The 17252-nt window shown below is 52.6% G+C and overlaps 1 protein-coding gene and 1 long non-coding RNA gene across 2 annotated transcripts; both read left to right on the top strand.

The window, feature by feature from the left end:
• Positions 1-1030: 1030 nt before the first annotated feature.
• Positions 1031-4482, top strand: Gm52066. The gene is made up of 3 exons (XR_003950712.1): positions 1031-1482; positions 2922-3072; positions 4357-4482. It is a non-coding gene; the product is annotated as a predicted gene, 52066 (long non-coding RNA).
• An 8489-nt stretch (positions 4483-12971) lies between these two features.
• Gm45623 (predicted gene 45623) lies at positions 12972-16755 on the top strand. Its single transcript, NM_001378296.1, has one exon. The coding sequence runs from the start codon at positions 13508-13510 to the stop codon at positions 13817-13819; it is 312 nt and encodes a 103-aa protein (NP_001365225.1). The 5' UTR covers positions 12972-13507; the 3' UTR covers positions 13820-16755.
• The last annotated feature ends 497 nt before the right edge of the window (positions 16756-17252 follow it).

Here is a 17252-nt window from a genome sequence, read left to right as displayed (position 1 = left end):
GGGCTGCTCTGTGGCCCAGGTATGTGGCCGCCTCTCAGAATTCAGAGGAGAGTTGATCAGCCCTGTGCAGGCCTCTGGCTCTGGCCCCTGTGGAGGGAGCTGGAAATGGGGGTGACCAAGCAGGGAGGTCGGAAATGTTCCCTGCACGGTGACCACATTCTCACCCTCATTTATGGGGTCATTCCTCAGGTATTCCAGAAATAACCAGGAGACACTCTGTGGGTGATCAATTTCTGGCTGGTGATGCTGTCCCTATAAATAGAACCTGTGTAGCCTCCTCTGTAAGTACAGGCTGGTGGAGTCGATTATTGGAGTTACATAAATACAACTGAATATTGGATTCCAGGGACATCTGTGGCTCTCCACGTGCATAGACCATGGGGAGCAGAATTCCAGCCACCGAACCTCTGACTCACTAATTTTCCCATGCCCAGACCTGAGTGAGCACAGGAAGTGGCTCCTTGGATCACTTTAATGATCACAGAGAACAGAGCCCCGGGGTTTCAGCTCTGAACCAATCAATCACAGAAAGGCACCAGCAAAGTGGATCCCTTAACGCCTTCCCTATCTACAGAGCTAAATTAGCTGTCCCCAAGCCCGGGAGCCCTCTATCAGAGCGTTACTGGTTTCTCAGGATCACATGCAGACAAGTGTGTCACTGTCTGTCACCAGCAGTATGAATAGCATGAATATTCTGTGCTTTAGAAAAGGCCATGTATCTCATGGTAGTTCTCCTCCAGGGATGCAGATGAATTTGATGTTCTGAGACGCCCGAGATGGTCTGTCTCGGAGCACAGTGCAGAGCCGCATGATCTAACTTGGACTGAGGCTTCAGGGAGAGGGAGGAAAGGATGGCGCTTCCCGGAACTGAGCACAGGTTCTCAGAGCGGCTCACAAACAGCTGGCATAAATGCTGCTGACCACACAGTCTGCCTCCTGCCCAAACCAAGGCGACTTGTCCTGAGGTTAAACAAAGGCCCACGCGGGGAAGGGGATGCAGGGGGAGGGGCACACTTCCGGAGGAAACAGGAGGAGCGCACAGACATATGAGAATCATATGTGAATCAGGATTTTTGTTGCTGTGACAGCATGACCAAAACTACTCAAGGAAGAGTTTGTTTTAGCTTCTGGTTGCAGAGGGGGCTGGACTCCATGATAGCAGGGAAGGCGTGGGCTGACGGCAAGGAGCAGGAAGCCAGCAGGTCGGTCCAACGAATAGGAAGTGGAGCTGGCTAGGAACCTGCAAGGTTGCCCCTCCCAACGCTTCCATCACCTCCCCGGAGCTCCTCCAGGGGATCGAGTGGTCTATAAGCCTATCAGAAGCATTTCTCATTTCAGCACGACACTAAGTGTCCTAAGTCTGCACCGAGCTATTGTGCCCAGCTATCCACAGGTCAGCTCTACAGAGAGACAGGAAGTATATCCAAGTCCATGGCGTGTAACCGACACCTCGCTGTTTCACCACAACAGAGACAAGGACCGGTAATTGAGAGTGAATATGTGACTGCTGAGCCCCAGCAAACACCCAGGAGGGAGGAGAGGAGGAAGGCAGGCAGGCAGGACAGGCGGCAGCACAGGCAGCTTGAGGATGTTCAGAATAGACGCTGAGCTTCATCTTTGTGACTGTCATTGGCGGTCACAACGAAAACCATTGAGCAAGAGGAAGCACCACACAGTGTCTGAGCATCCAGGCCAGGGGCACAAGGAGCACTGGCACAAAACAGAGGAGCCCGAGTTTATGTGACCTCTGGAAAGTCCTACCCGAGGAGTGGGCGCCAGTGCGGAGTCCCGGTTAAAAACTGAACACTGTTCTGGGGCAGAAGTTCTACTGTCGTGAACTCTAACGCCTCCCGTGGCTGCTGCTCTATCAGTTTTACGAAGTGTGGATGGCTTCTCAAGAAAGAGGAGAGTGGTTGTGCTGGCTGAACTGTTGGATTTATGGCTTCAAAGATAACACATTTTTCCTTTCTCAAATCCCACGAATCCCTTTGCGCATGCGTGCCTGGACTAGCCATGTGACCCACATTAGCCAATAAGACACTAGCAAACATAGCCCAAGCAATAGTTTGATGATGAATTTGATGATGATGAGTTTGTCACTGGGGCTTGCCTTCCAGAAGACAAGTGCCATGTTGTAAATAAGTTCCCATGCTTCATTGAGAAGGAACACATAGCTGGAGAGATGGCTCAGCGGTTAAGTGTACTGACTGTTCTTCTAAAGGTCCCGAGTTCAATTCCCAGCAACCACATGGTGGCTCACAACCATCTGTAATAGAATGTGATGCCCTCTTCTGGTGAGTCTGAAGAGAGCAACTGTACTTACATACATAAAATAAATAAATCTTTTTGAGAGAGAGAGGGGGGGCAGGATGGGGGGACACATAGAGAGAAAATTCAGAGGACCAGTGGCTTCTCACACTTCCCAGGCTAGCTGGTTCCCCCAGCAGAGAGCCGCCCACAAGTGATTCAGAGAATAGAAGAGCCACCCGGCTGAGCCTTGCCAGCCACAGGATCCTGAAAAATAACATTTGCCTGGGCCTGGAGAGATGCATCCGTGGTTAGCAGTGCACACTGCTCTTGCAGAGAGCCCAGGTTCCGTTTCCAGCACCCCATCAGAGGGCTTACAAACACTTCATTCCATGCCTGGTTATCAGGTTGCCTGAGGGGAGGGCAGCGAGGAAGGGACGGGACCGGGATCCGGGCCCAGTGCTCTCGGCAGGCCAGAGTAGGACTGATGTAGTTTCAGAAAGAGGGTTAGAAAGTAAGCATGTAGCAAAGACAAAAGAAGAGCTAGGCAGGATGGCTCAGCCCATCACCCTTCACCCTCACACCCAGGACATTGCTAATGGCATAAGAAAGGGGCCAAACACATGGACATGTAGCTGGAGTAGCCGTATGTGTATTTTCTCTTCCCTTGTCAGGAGTGAAGAAAGGTCATTTATCCCCTAGGACACCGGATGGGTCCATACAATCTTCAAGCCAGGATATCAGGGCTGCACAATCAAGACAGACAACCCACCAGGAGAGAAAAACAAGCTTCCAAGGTGTCCTGGCACCTACCCACTGGGAGAGGTCAGGTCTTCATCGCTGCTGCTGAGGTGGCAGGCTGGCTGGGGTGGGGTCTACATCTCTCCCCTCCCTGACACAACTAATAGGGAAGAGAGGTGGGGCGGGGCGAGGGGGGGCTCCTCAGACTGGAGACTCATCTGCTCTCTCTCCTCCTCTGTGGGACTGAAGCACGAAGCTCTACTTCACACAGGAGCTGTGTCGTTAAAGAGCATTCATGATTAGGGCAGGTAATTCACTCTTTAATCTCCCTCCAGCCCACTGAGACCCTCCCCGACGGGTTCCCACTTCTGTTTTCATCCCCACCCTCCACAGTGGGAATTCCTTAAAGCAACCCTGACACTTTTTGTCTCATCCCGCCCCCCTTTCCAAGCTGGCCTGGGGTGGGGGGGTGGGGGGCTCTTCTGTTGCCTTCCCCATCTGCAAGGATAGCTCTGAGCAAAGGTTCCAACAGGGACCAGAGAGAGACTATTTGGTAGTGTGGCTAGGTGTGAAAAGCCCCCAACCCCTGGGCCAACCTTCTTAATGGCCAGAAGAGAGAAGACTTCGCCCCACTACTAAATAACAAGTTTCCACTGGTCCTGTGCCCTCTCAGTGGGTGCAGAGGATAAAGGATTGTTGTTCTTCACGTTCAACTGTCTCTGGCATCATCAGCGAGACTCTTTCCCACAGCCCACAGCCCCTGCCAGTCTCTGCCTTCTGCATATTGGCAAGGGCAGGAGGAAGAGGCACAGATGGGGCAATTAAGGAATGGGGACCCTAGAGGCAGGAGGGAAGTGGCAAAGCAAATCGCTTTAGCTGCTCGGGTGTGTGCTGTTTCCTTAAAATATGATTTTCATCAAAAAGCAGACCACAGGCACTGATTTCCAAAAATCCCTAGTTCTCAAAGAAAAAAGGAAATCCGAATCCACCCACTCTGAGATAGTCTGTGGAAGTATTTGCTCACGGTTATCTTTGCATATTATATAAATCTTAGTCCATGAGACAATTGGCTACGAGATGTAAGGTTCTTTTCTTTCTATTAGCCGATCTCTGGCAGAAGCCCCAATCCCTACTCCATTTCTGAGGAGCAGACATCTCAGCCGAGCTCAGAGTGTCCACCCCTCCCCCCACCAGCGCTACACCAGCCAGGGGTCTGACCCACTAGGCAGAGGACCTCCCGCTCACAAACCCCTCTTAGTGTACCTCTATGCACATGTTACCTAGAGGTCACCCCGACAAGCCACTGCTACAGGAGCCCCACATGGAACATAACTCAAAGCACTGCTGGCCTCTTCCATTCTTCCCCAGGCACTTCGGAGCTAGAGGCTGCAACTAAAGCCTCTGCGTACTCAGGTAAATATACAGAATGATCCCAATCCCTCACACCTGGAGGGGCGGGGGCAGGGCGCCAGCCATATTCTGAGGACTTCTGCACCCTTACAGATCTGTCTAGAAAACATTCTCTCTCTCTCTCTCTCTCTCTCTCTCTCTCTCTCTCTCTCTCTCTCTCTCTCTCTCTCTCTCTCTCTCTGGGTGTGTGTGTGTGTGTGTGTGTGTTCTCCTTTCTAAGTCAGAGAACTCTCTGCCCCCTCACAGACCAACCCTATCTTCTTTCTATGTAGGATCCCCGGGACCTGGGGGATAGTTCCTAACTTCAGGGATGGACATTTTTGCTGTCATTCAAGGCTGTCCCAAAAGCATTGTGCACAAGATAAAAAGTAACATGCAAAAAGGCAGGGTTGAAGCAAGACACCAAAGAGAAGGGCTGCTAGCTAGACCCCTGCCCTTCCTTGCTCTGGATGCTGTGAACCTCCCCTAGACAGTTGAAACACAAAAGCTAACATTTGATCTTGTCCCTGAGTGTTACAATGTTGCCCCTTCCCTCTCACAGTTGACTTTGAGCAGTCTGACTGCCTTTTGGAAGAATCTTGGGTGTAAGCAAATGCGCATGCCCTGTACTCCCATAACACACACATCACATCACATCACGTCACGTCACGTCACGTCACATCACATCACATCACATCTATAGCTCCAAATACTAGGTTTGAATCTTGAGGACTAGGAAATCAGAGCCCCCCGGAAAGAAGGAACCTAGTTAAAGAGCTGCCTCCATAAGATTGACCTGTGAGCTTGTCTTTGGGGTATTTTCTTGATTAATGATTGATGTGGGCAGGCTCAGCCCACTCTGAGTGGTGTCACACCTTGGCAGGTTGGCCTGAGCTGTTTAATAAAGCAGGCTGAGTAAGCCATGGGGAGCCAGCCAGTAAGCAGGACCCCTCCACAGCCCCTGCTTCAGTCCCTGTTTTAGTTTCCCTCAATGAATCATAATCCACAAGCCAAATAAACCCTTTCCTGTTTTGGGTCAGTGTTAATCACAGCCACAGAAAGCAAACTAAGACAGAGACCATTAGCTTTTAAAAGCACAAGTGATTGTGATGTGAATCAGAAGAGGTCCCGGGAGGAGACACTGAGACCAAGCTGATGAATACTGCCCCGGCCCTTTGGGTTGCTCAGAAGACCTGCAGAACACCGCTATTCTCGCCAGAGTGGGTGATCAGGAACAAGAGACTCAGGCTGGATGATGGCTTGGCATGTCTTGAATGCCCTTCACTTGCTCGGGTATCTTCTTGGATGCCACAGCTCCCCACTGAAACTCGGCACCATCTACAAGGAGTGTGATCCGAAAGGCTTTTCCCAAGAAGCAGCCCCCTCTCTAACTGGGTGACGCCACCCACATCTTCCACGCCCCAGACAAGGCTACCCATCCTTCTCTGGACAGGAGTGGGAGAAGTTCTTTCCCCAGCAGAGCGGGGATACAGGGAATCAAAGCTGACTCCCAGGGAAGAGCCCCCAGGACGGAGATGCCTGAGTGTCCTCGCTGGAAGCTGAGAGGACAAGATGCCCTCATCACAAAATGGCACTGCTGATGGAGCTTCAGATTTAGATTTGAAATGCCACTTAAAGGACAGCTTCTCACTCCAACGTCTCCACACTCCGTCACGAGTCAGGCCATGGGCCTGCGTGTCCCTCTCTCCCTCCCTGCCAAGGCTAACAGGAAAAGCACTCCTCAGGTCTCCTGCATGGTTGCCTGGTCAGGGGACCTTTTTCTGCCCCTACCCATAGCTACAATCCCCAGAGCAGCTCACTATGACCTGCAGCTTTCCTTGGGAAAGGACAGTACTGTCCCCATGGCAGAGGGGAAATTTTAAAAAGGGGGGGGGGCGAGTAAGAGCTGGCCTTCTCAGACTAAGGTGCCAGGAAAGGGTTGGCTGGAGCAGTGGGTCACTGGCCACTTATAAAACAAGAGAATAAATCCTCATCCAGTCACCCTCGCCATCCCAGGGGGGACAAGCTCCAAGACGTCTCAGATACCCACATTCTTGAATACCCAAGTCCTTGTATAAAACGGAACATTATTTGCATGTGATTTGCAGCACACTATCCTGTAGTTTATTTATAATCCTAATTCAATGTCAATGCTTCCTAACTAGCTATTATCCTGCATTGTTCACAAAGCAACAACAGAAAAGAAAAAAAAAAGGCAAACTGGTTAACACATTCTGTTTTCCTGAATATTTTCTCCCCCAGCCAGTTGAACCTGCCCATGCAGACAGGGAGGGCTGACTGTAGTTTTATGGGGAGACAAACCAAGTTGCTGGGAAAGTCATAGTTTCCCATCTGAAATGAATACCCTCCTGCAAATGGGCTCTCTCCCTCTTTTTGCCAACTCTGTGTTGGATGGATGGAGAGGGGCTGGTGTCAAAAGTGGACACTCTCAGAGGCTGACCAAGTAATTCCAGACTGGTTGGTGTCCATGGACTCGGGCTCTGTGCGGGCCAGGCCAGCTACCAGGAGCTCCTACTGAAGAGCCTCCTCAAAAAGCCTGGGCTCAGAGGTTTGGCCTTGTCTTCTGGGAGTGGTATGAGGCAAATGGGCCCCTGTCTCTGCCTCACCAGGACTGATCCCTGAGAAGAGCTGGTAGCCCAAAGCTCCAGCCTGTTCTCCCATGGCCTGGAGCAACACCAATCCCCACAGGTGGCCCAACTGTGGTATGGACTGGTAGTGAGTCCCTCAGCCTCCTGATGAATGCTGCTCCAGCCACAGGGCTGACTGTAGGTCACAGGGGCCATCCCAGTACCTCTTCATCAGGCTGCCTATGTAGACTAAAGAACTGTCCCTGCAGGTCTTTCCTCTTAGAGTTCCTATTGATGTGAAGAGACACTATGACCAAAGCAACTCTTATAAAGGAAAAATATTTAATTGGGGACTGCTTTGCAGTCCAGAGGTTTAGTCCGTTACTATCACCTCTAGAAACACGGGGGCACACAGACAGACGTGGTGCTGGAGAGGTTGCTGAGAGTTCTACAACTGTATCATCAGGGAACAGGAAGACAGACTGAGCCACACTGGCCTGCTTTGAGTGTTTAAAACCTCAAAACTTGCCCCCAAGGGACATACTTCTTCCAACAAGGCCATACCTACTCCAAGAAGAACACACCTCCTAATATTGCCTATGTGAGCCTTGGGGGGCGGGGGGGGGGGTGATTCTCATCCAAACCATGGGCCTGAAAGCTACGTTGGCAAGTTTGATCTTCTTTCCACACTCGGAGCCTTTGTCAGGTTTTTTTTAAACATTGACTTTGATTCTGTTTTCTGTACTAAGTCAATGCTCACTTTTAAAACCAAATCCTGAGTCTTATTCTCAGAGAGGGCCCCAAAAAGTGTACAAACTCCAGGCTTCATTCTAGACCTGAGAATGGACCTCGGAAGAGCACAGGCAGGAAGCTGCTGAGAGCTCTGTTCCCAGCAACAGAGGCTAGGCCTGGGCGGAAGCAACCCCAGCAGAAATGTAAACCAGAGGAAGAGGTAATCTGCCCAACGATGTCCTGAAGCCTGGAATTCCAGTGGGCCTGAAACTACTGACCACAGACATGACACACTGAGCCAGCCCGGCCTCACTCTGTAACTTCCCCAGCACTTGGGAGGCTGAGGCAAGAGGACTGTTGTCACAGGTTCAATGACAGCTTGGCTACAGTGAAAACATAGCTTGAAAAACAAACACGGTAGAGACACTGACCACAAGGGGGCGCTCACCCCAGCCCAGACACAGGCAAGAGCTATGGTTCGCTCCAAGGCTGGGAAGATTCAGAAGGGAGGAACTGCCTGCTGGGGCCAGAGCCAAGAGAGAAGGCTTCTGGGGAAGGGTGAACCCCTGCCACCTATTTCTTCTCCCAGAATTCAACACGCTACAAAGGGTCTCCGGCCCCGGCCCAGCAAAAGGATAGCTTCCTGTTGAATCAGCACACTCAGAACTACCACTAAGTCCTACATCATGCCTCACAAGAGACTCCAATGGGGCGGCATTTGCTTGGGAACCTCTCACAGGCCTGGCTGATAGAGTTCTTCCCCCACCCCTTTTCCAGAATCACCCCAGTACTGTGACTGCTGGGTGGCTTCTTGTACCTACATATCCTATTCATCGTAGGTGTTCCCATGTGCGTCTCAGAGGTCCCCCTCCAACAGGGTAACATTAGTTTTTCCTCAGCACAACCCAAAGAAACCAAGAGACGGAAAAAGCAATGTTACTATGCAGTTAGCTTGACATGGAAGCTACCCCGAGAAGAACAAAGCCACCACCCCTCCCAATGGTTAGTAGGCCTTTCACAGATAACCTCGGCAACTGTAGCCAGTGATGACCCAGTTGTGGTCATTTTAAGAAATAAACAACAAATAGCCCCAAGATTAGACTCCAAAATGACCCGATTTTCCAAATGAGAACAGGCAATAGGCTTGGAGAATGGACAGGGAAGTGTGAAGGAGGAGTCTCGCAGAAGGTGGGGTTTACTATGCCAGGAACGGGTACCTCCTCTTTGTCCTCAGTCCTGGCAAATCCATGCGTCTCTGGTTGAATCAGAAGCTGGGGCAGGAACAGTTAAAACATAAGAATAAAAACCTACTCCCAAACCAAAACCTGTTCTGCAGGAAGGGTATCTCCAGAGTTCGCTGAGAGGAGGTCTGAGCCCACCCACGCTCCCTCACAGCAAAGTCTCTTCATCTCGGACCGTCACCCCCAACCTGTCTGGCAATAAACGGTTTCACAATGGTTCCCCGAGCATTTAGAAGAAACAGAAATGGCTTCACCAAGCACTGCACCGTTTCAGCAAGTTTACAAAATCCTGGGGCTCAGTGCTCCCCATCTCTCAAGTTTCCACTCAACAGCCCGGCAAGTGGCTGACATAGCAGGAGGGCGTCCTTACCCCCCCCCCCCGCCCCTGTCCCCCAGGTCTCTGCAGGCAGGCACCAGGAAAGGCGCGCATGCCACTTAACAACTGCGTAATGGGAGAGAGGTCTTTGTGAGTTCACAGTTCTGTGGCCCCTGCCTGTCAACGGCGGCCTCAGAGCCCCCTTTTATAATCTTTCTCAAGACTTAAATGTGTGAGTACACAAAGCGCCCTTAATGGAAGGTCGCTCTGGCTTGTATAAAAAGCTGTGTAAACTTCATCTCTGCATTTACTCAGTACCAGCCTTGTTTAATTTCCTGCCCGTGGATGTTCAGGGAACGTGATCAACCTCAGGGCTCCGAATATCTTTCAGAAAATCAACTGTGGCTTCCCCATCGATACCAGAGGGCTCCCCAGAAGGACAATATAGATGTACCCCCTCCAACTCTGTCAAGGAAAGGCAGCTTGACAACGTGCTCCTGTATAGACTGCGTGGACACCCCCAGATGGTGGAATTGGAGGCTCCCTTACAGTACAAACACATCAGGGTGACCTTGACAAGTGACTCCCCTTCCTGGGTTTTATCTCTTGCCTGGGGTACATACAGGAATGGCAGTGTCATCATGGGCTGCAGTGCGGGAGATGAACCCTAAAGCTCAAGCCTGCTCCATTTGGGATAGGGCCATGAACAGAAACAGTCTGCCATGAGGGAAAACTCAGACGACGTCAGCATCCTTCAGTGCCATGTGGGAGGAGTGAGTGGCATCAGGGACCTCAGGATCAGAGATGACCTTTGTCCCCGCCATGAGCCTGTGGTGCTGCAGGGACCCTCCCTTTGCACCAAGCCCTCTTCACAGACCCATGTTCCACAGCCTTGACCTAGAAACACAACCTGTTTCCTGAGTAGGGAAGTCTATCCGCTATCAAGCCTCCCTATACAATCCAAAAGCATTGTCCGTCCCAGGATGCCCCTTCCCACCTGAGCTGCCCACACAGCTGCAGGGAACCCACTACCTGGGCTCTCATCTAGCCAGGCTGGTGCCCAGCTCAAGCGTGTAAAATGCCTCACCACTTCCCATCCAGAGCTCAGGAGGGAATTCCAGGCCAGGCCCCAAACCGAGCCAGCCAAGCCTTTCAATCAAGTCGCACAAGGACCCAGAACTACTCCTCCATCCCGGCCCTACCCCACGAGGACCACTGTGTGGCTATGGTGCCAGTAAGACCTGTTCTGGTTTGGCATGTCTGTAAAGTCCCACCTCTGTTCACATGCTGTGAGAAATAGGTCAGGCCTACAGAGAAAGTGACTCCTGCCCCTGCAACTGTGGCCCTGCATTGGTTATGTGACGGTGTCCTGTGCTAACAAGGATAAAATTTGGCACCTCTCCAAGCCAGCTTTCCCATCAGATAAGGGAGTTGTTGGTCTAAACGGGAGCCAAACATGGAGGCCCAGAGACCTGTGTTCTTTAAGCACAAGGATTGATTGCCAGGACCAAGGCTGTCAAGGTTGGCAACTGAGCGGGTGTGGGCAGCGCTGAGTTTGCCTTTGCCCTAACTTCAACAGCGCCCCCTCCTGGCCCAGGGAGGCTCTGCAGAGTCCCCCACAGGGAAGCGCAAAAGCCCTTGGAGCTCTTCAGTGAATGGTAGTTCATCACTGTGCTTGGGACCACAGTTTCAAGTCCGAATGGGAGTGCCCAGGGTGCGTCTGCAGCACCAAGAAGGGGTTTGTGAGGATGGCCTCTGGCCAGGCACACCTTGGCCACTGTTCATACTGAGTCCCCACAGTATGAACAACTCATCTTCAGGCCATTTTGCCCAGGTGAATTCCGTCTGAGCAATGGGCAGCCAGTCACTGGGGTACTGTCTTTGCAAGCCCAGTGTGCAGTGGGGAGAAAGGACTGGCTAACTTCTCCTTCCATTGGCTCGTTCAACAGACATCCTAGGTTTTCCCTGGGTACTCACTACATATGGGGGGGGGGAGGCATAGACATGCACTTGACTGGTTGTGTCAAGCTCTCCCACAATCGGTGAGGTAACAAAATTGACACTAGGGTGAGGAGTGAGAGAGAGACTGCCTGCTGAGGAGTGTGGCAGCTGCTGTTTGCCTCCTGCATGAGACAAGGACTTGCTACTCCCCCCCCCCCCTCCACACACAAACACACACACACCACACACACCATCCCCAGTCCCTCGGACTGCCCACTAGAAAGTTCTAGTTACCAAGCCTTTCCCAGGCCTCTCCATCTGAGTCGCCCATGACCAGCTCACGTTCTCTTCTTGACTCTTTATGGGAGAGTGGAGCAGGCAAGGGTTGCTGAGCAAGTGACCAACTCCCGCGGAAGCCTGAGTCCCCACAGTATGAACAACTCATCTTCAGGCCATTTTGCCCAGGTGAATTCCGTCTGAGCAATGGGCAGCCAGTCACTGGGGTTCTATGCAAACTGGCAACACCTGGGGGCAGGGCAGGGGGGGAAAGAAATGGGGATGTGGCAGGTGTGAGGGTCTGAGCAAGAGCAGCTTAGAGAAGCTTCCTTCCTGGTCGCAGTTCTTCACTGAGGGACATCAGGGCAGGAGCTCAGCCTGCAGGCAGGAAGGGGAGCAAGAGCCACCGAGGAGCCGGGCGTGGTGGCGCACGCCTTTAATCCCAGCACTCAGGAGGCAGAGGCAGGCGGATTTCTGAGTTCGAGGCCAGCCTGGTCTACAGAGTGAGTTCCAAGACAGCCGGGGCTACACAGAGGAACCCTGTCTCGAAAAACCAAAAAAAAAAAAAAAAAAAAAAAAAAAAAGAGCCACTGAGGAACTCTTCTCACTGGCTTGCCTCCCATGGCCTGCGTTCTCATGCTATGCGACCCTGGATCACCTCCTCAGGGATGGCACAGACACCTCCCACAAAACCATTGCTCAAGAAAATACCCTACAGACGTTCCCATGGTAAATTTTCTCAGTTTGAGATTCCCAGATGACTCTTGCATATGGTCAAATTGACCATAAACAAACAAACAAACCAGCTCACCCCCTTAATTAAATGTTCTACCTGATGGCCTATGGCTGCTCATAAATCAGCCTCCCCACTCCCACCCCCACCCCCACCCCACCTCCAAAAAGGTAGACTTAGTACTGAGCCCAGCCTGTGGACTTTGAGACTCTTTTGCAGTTGTGCAGCCTTGGTAGGTGAGATCCTTACTGACTGCCAGATTCCACCCGAGGTAAGGTGCTCAGGTACCCCACTGCATACAAAGGTACCACGGTGCTATGACAGTGTGGGACATGAACTCTGAAGCCCGTGCCGTGCCCTATATTCAACCAACGTGTGGTTAGAGGCATGAATAGCAGCTACCAAAACCCCTCTGCCATGAGAGGGGACTCACTGTAGAGGCCAAGCTATGGACTCCCGGCCAGGTAGGCTAGGTTCAAATCCCAGCTCCTTCAGTCCCAGGCTTTGCAGATGGGAGGAAGAATGAGAACCCCACTGTCTTAGCGTCTTTCTCCGTTTCTTTTCCTCTTTCTCCCGCTATTCTGTTTCCTCTTTCTCCCGCTTCTCTCCTCAGTATCCTCTTTGGTGAGTGATGGAAGGCAGGCGGTCGCAGCGCTGTCCTTTCTGATCCTCAGTCATTGGTTCGCAGCCTCTCTCTCAGGGCAGTGCTGCAAACCCTGCCACCTCCCCGCCTCCCTCCCTCCCAGGACAGAAGCTGCTCCGAGCTCAGTCTCCAGCTCAGGCAGGAGCGCAGCGGTGAGAGCGCGTGAGGACAGGTTCGCTATAATACACCAGGCGTCTGGGAGGCTGCAGGACCGCTCCAAAAGGCCACCGCACCCGGGGGAGCAGAGGATCCGCGAGCACCGGCGCCCAAAGCAGAGCCCCGCACGCTGCTTCTGCATTCACCTGCACCCTTCGCAGCGGCTGCAGCCCAGGGGTGCTTCGGAGCTCACCGGAGCTGAAGAGCGGCTGGAAAGCCGTAAAACGGGCCCGGGGCTCAGAACTCTCCAGGTAGCAACAGACAGAAGCGGGAACTCCCGAGGTGCCGGGGTCTGCCGCGGCTGAGCATCTTGAGCGGCGGACGACACCACCACCACCCCCGCGCGCCGAGGGTCCCAGTGACCTCGCCGCCTGGGGGGCGCCGATTCCCCGCCAGGTGAGCGCGGCTAGGCGGGAGGGGAACGTCATGGAGGCTCTTAGCAGCGCCGGTCTACAGCATCAGAAGTGAGGTGGTCCTGCCGGAGTCGGCGGGTCCCCGCGGATCATGTACGGCGACGTGTTCAACGCCACTAGCGGGCCGGAGGCGGCGGGAAGTGCCGCGCTGGCCCCCGGAGCCACGGTCAAGGCAGAGGGCGCTTTGCCGCTGGAGCTGGCCACCGCGCGTGGAGTTCGGGACGGCTCGGCCACCAAGCCCGACCTGCCCACCTACCTGCTGCTCTTCTTCCTCCTGCTGCTGTCCGTGGCGCTCGTCGTCCTCTTTATCGGCTGCCAGCTGCGCCACTCGGCCTTTGCTGCGCTGCCCCACGATCGCTCGCTCCGCGACGCCCGTGCGCCCTGGAAGACGCGACCGGTATAGGGCAGGAGGAGTCAGGGCCGCGGGGAGCTTGGGTTTTGGCCTTGCAGAAAGCATCCAGCAGGAGCAGAGTAGGTTGGGCTTCGGAGTCTCCCAAAAACCATTTTGGACCTGGAGAATAAGGGGTGTTAGGAGGTTGCCTGGGGTCCTGGTCCCAGTGCCTAAAAGTACTCCCTAGGCGAGTACCCCCCTCCACCACCTACAACAGGTCCTGTCAGGAAACCACCCAGAAAGACCCACCCGGGCACAGGAGCCTTCCTTGCCTGCCTGGTGAGTTCCTGACTTTGCTCGCAGACAGGCAGCAGGCACCGCGAGCGCGGGACTAATCAGGAGCTGACTGTGCGGACTGGACTCCGGGGCCCTATGGGCTGTCTGCAGCTGCTCCCGCCTATCTTGCTCCTTAACACTGGGGATCCGATAGAGAAATGACACAAGGTTTCAGTGTGTCCTGCTTGGGTTCGAGTACCCAGTTTCCTCAGAGAGCAGGGGCTGAGGGATCTGTGGAGGGACAAAGGATTACATCCACCGCTGCGGGGGTGCTGCAACGGAAAGTCTGCATCTCGTGTCTCCACCCAAGACGTTTCTACAATAAAAGCTCACCAAATTAGATCCAGCACCGAAAACACTGATCATTGGTTGCACCGTTTGGGAAAGGGATTGTGAAGGGCCCATCCCCAGGAGGAATAGACCCAAGGCTGACCCACCTCCTCTGCGAGGGTCAGGTCAGTCTGAGCATACCTGCTGTCTGGGTTTCCCTAGCTTTTTGCTTGCTCTGGAAAGCGTTTGTTTTCTTTGGGGTTCTGTTTTCTGGCAGACTCCAAGGATAACCTGATCTGCTGAATGGTCCTGTTAACTGGACCCCGTAGAGACCCTCTCTGAGAGGCAGAGCTTTCTCTCATGCCCGTGCCCCCACAGCTGTCTTGGGCCTAAAGCTTTCAGAGCCCTGAGGCAGAGACGGGGCTTGGTGAAGTGAGGTCCTGAAAGGAGAGGGAGTGGGGTAGCATTTCCTCCCAAGCAGACAAAAGCCAGCCCCGAGATCCCCACGAGAACAATGGTGACAAAGAACTAGGGGGTGAGGAGGCAGGTTGTGACAACTTTGACTATTTTCTAAGTTAGCCTAGTTCCAGGAGGTGGGTTTGGTTTTGACACAGGGTCTCACAGGCCTGGCTGGTCAGGAACTCACAGAGGGTCTGCCTGCCTCTGCCTCTTGAATGCTGGGATCACAGGGCATGGACTACCATGTGCCCGTGCCCCGCCAACTCCCCCCCCCCCAGGGAGTTATTTTAGTGGGTGTGTAAAACACTCCCAGGAGCCACTTGGCTTAAAGACGTTCACTTCACTTGAGCTTAAGAGACATTTTTACTGAAGAGGAATTTGACATATTAATCCAGATAATTCTTAAACCATGCTGGAGTCAGGAGAGCTTTGTGAATCTGAAGCAGGAGAAGCACCCTCACCCCCACTCAAGTGCACAGACACAGGATTCTGACACATTGACATGGGATGTTGGAAATGTTCAGACGGCCAAGCAGGAGGTTCAGCAAGACTGAGCACCCCCCACACACCCCCACCCCCCTGCTCCTACCCTCACCCTAGAGAAGGTGGCAGGAGGAACTAGGAAGCTTGAAGACCTGGTCACACAGCCAGGCTCTAGAGCTCTGAATCCCCACATCCTTGGGTCCCTGTCGGGACGCCTCCTCTGTCCTATCTCCTCATAGAATCTTAGGTTATTATCTGGAAAAGGAACCAAACATCTTCATGTCCTCTACAAGGATACTGTGGCTAATGCACAGGTACCCTGATTGCAGAGAAAACTCTGGGCATAGATAGGTAAACCATGAGCCCCTTGCTAGCACACACATGCTCAGGGCTGGGGACTGGGAGAGGTAGGGATGGTATGTAGGGGTGGGACATTCCTCTACTACAGCCTGGTGGTCAGCTTTGAAGGTGTTGCGCCGAGGAGTTCAAATTCTAGCTCTGCTCTAACCCTCTGGCTTAAATCCCCTATGGCCATATCTGAAGTCCTTAACCTATGTCCTGTGTCCTCTTCCACGAAATGGCTATGGTATCAGATCTGATGTGCCAGGCAGCATACTAAGCCAGTGTCACGGCCTGAACAAGGCAGGCATAGAATGAGTTCTCCAATGTCGGCTGAGGAACAGATCTGAGGCTGAGGGAAGAAGCTGATTCCCAAAGAGGACGTGCTCCTTTACAGCCCAGTCTTCTGTGGCCACAAGAAACAAACAAACAAACAAACAAACAAACAAACAAGGGCCAGTCCCCTCGGGGAAGAACATGACCAAGCAACTGGCTACAAACTCCCCTGTGGCTCCTAAGGTACTACCGGCTATAGCCACAGGGATCCGGTACCATTGAGATCCCTTCATAAAATATGGAGCAAGGTGACAAGAGGTGCTTGCTTCTGGGATAAACTCTCAGATAACTGGGCCTACAAAGGGCTAGAATCTAAAGCCGGGTCAGTACGAGCACTGTGTGCCAGCGCTGCTATTCTGAATAACCTCATTCCGTTTTCTAGGGTAGCATTGGGCTGTTTCTTCCTCATATTGGACCTGGATTCCCCCGGAACAGCAGCATGTGACCTCTCTGTCCTCTCTAATATGTAAGCGAGTGGATTACAGTGTGACGATTACAATTTAGATAGTATTGTGGACCGAATGTGGATGTTTACCTTAAATTTGTACACGGAGGTCCTGATTCCCAGAGTGGCTGCACTAACACTATGGAATTGGAGCTTCATGGGGGCATGGGTGAGGCTTTGAATATGCTCCTTGTTGCCTGTGGCTGAGAAGGCTATGTGAACACATACAGAGATGCTGGCCATCTATAAACCCTCATCGGAAACTAAATTAACCAGAACCTTGAGACTGGACTTCCAGCTTCCAGAACTATGGGAAAATAAATTTTTGCTGTCGAATCTATCAAGTGTATGGTATTTTGTTTCAGCAGCCTAAGTTTAAGTCAGATGGCTCTTCAGAGGTTAGAAACAATCACACATCCTTTTCTGCCTTTGCTATCTATCCTGGGCCCAAGCTGTAATGGAAAAATCTTAGGAGTGTTGGGTGTAGTGGGCTAAATAGAGAAAGAGACCATGTCAAGGCATTTGTGCTTCCTCTCTAAAGCACCCACTGGAAGCAGAAGAGAGTGTTAACAAGAAGACATCCCAACAGCGTGCGAAGGGTTGGGAGTGTGGGAACAGTAGAAGGGAACTAGGGAGAGACAGCAATGGGGACCAGGAGTCTGAGTTCCAGAGTCAGCTGACCTGAGTTTGATCCTACACTGTACATCTGGGTCCTAAGCCTCTATGACACCTGCTTCCTCAGCTATAAAAGGGGAATAACAGCACCTACCTCGTGGGACTTTCAACACAGACATTTCAGGTCAAGGGCTCGGCTCGTGTCCAGTACGTCAGACATGC

Source organism: Mus musculus, chromosome 13, assembly GCF_000001635.26.
Source record: "Mus musculus strain C57BL/6J chromosome 13, GRCm38.p6 C57BL/6J".
Classification (NCBI taxonomy): domain Eukaryota; kingdom Metazoa; phylum Chordata; class Mammalia; order Rodentia; family Muridae; genus Mus; species Mus musculus.
The sequence above is the reverse complement of the archived record's forward strand: the minus strand, read 5'-3'. Positions and strand labels throughout refer to the sequence as shown.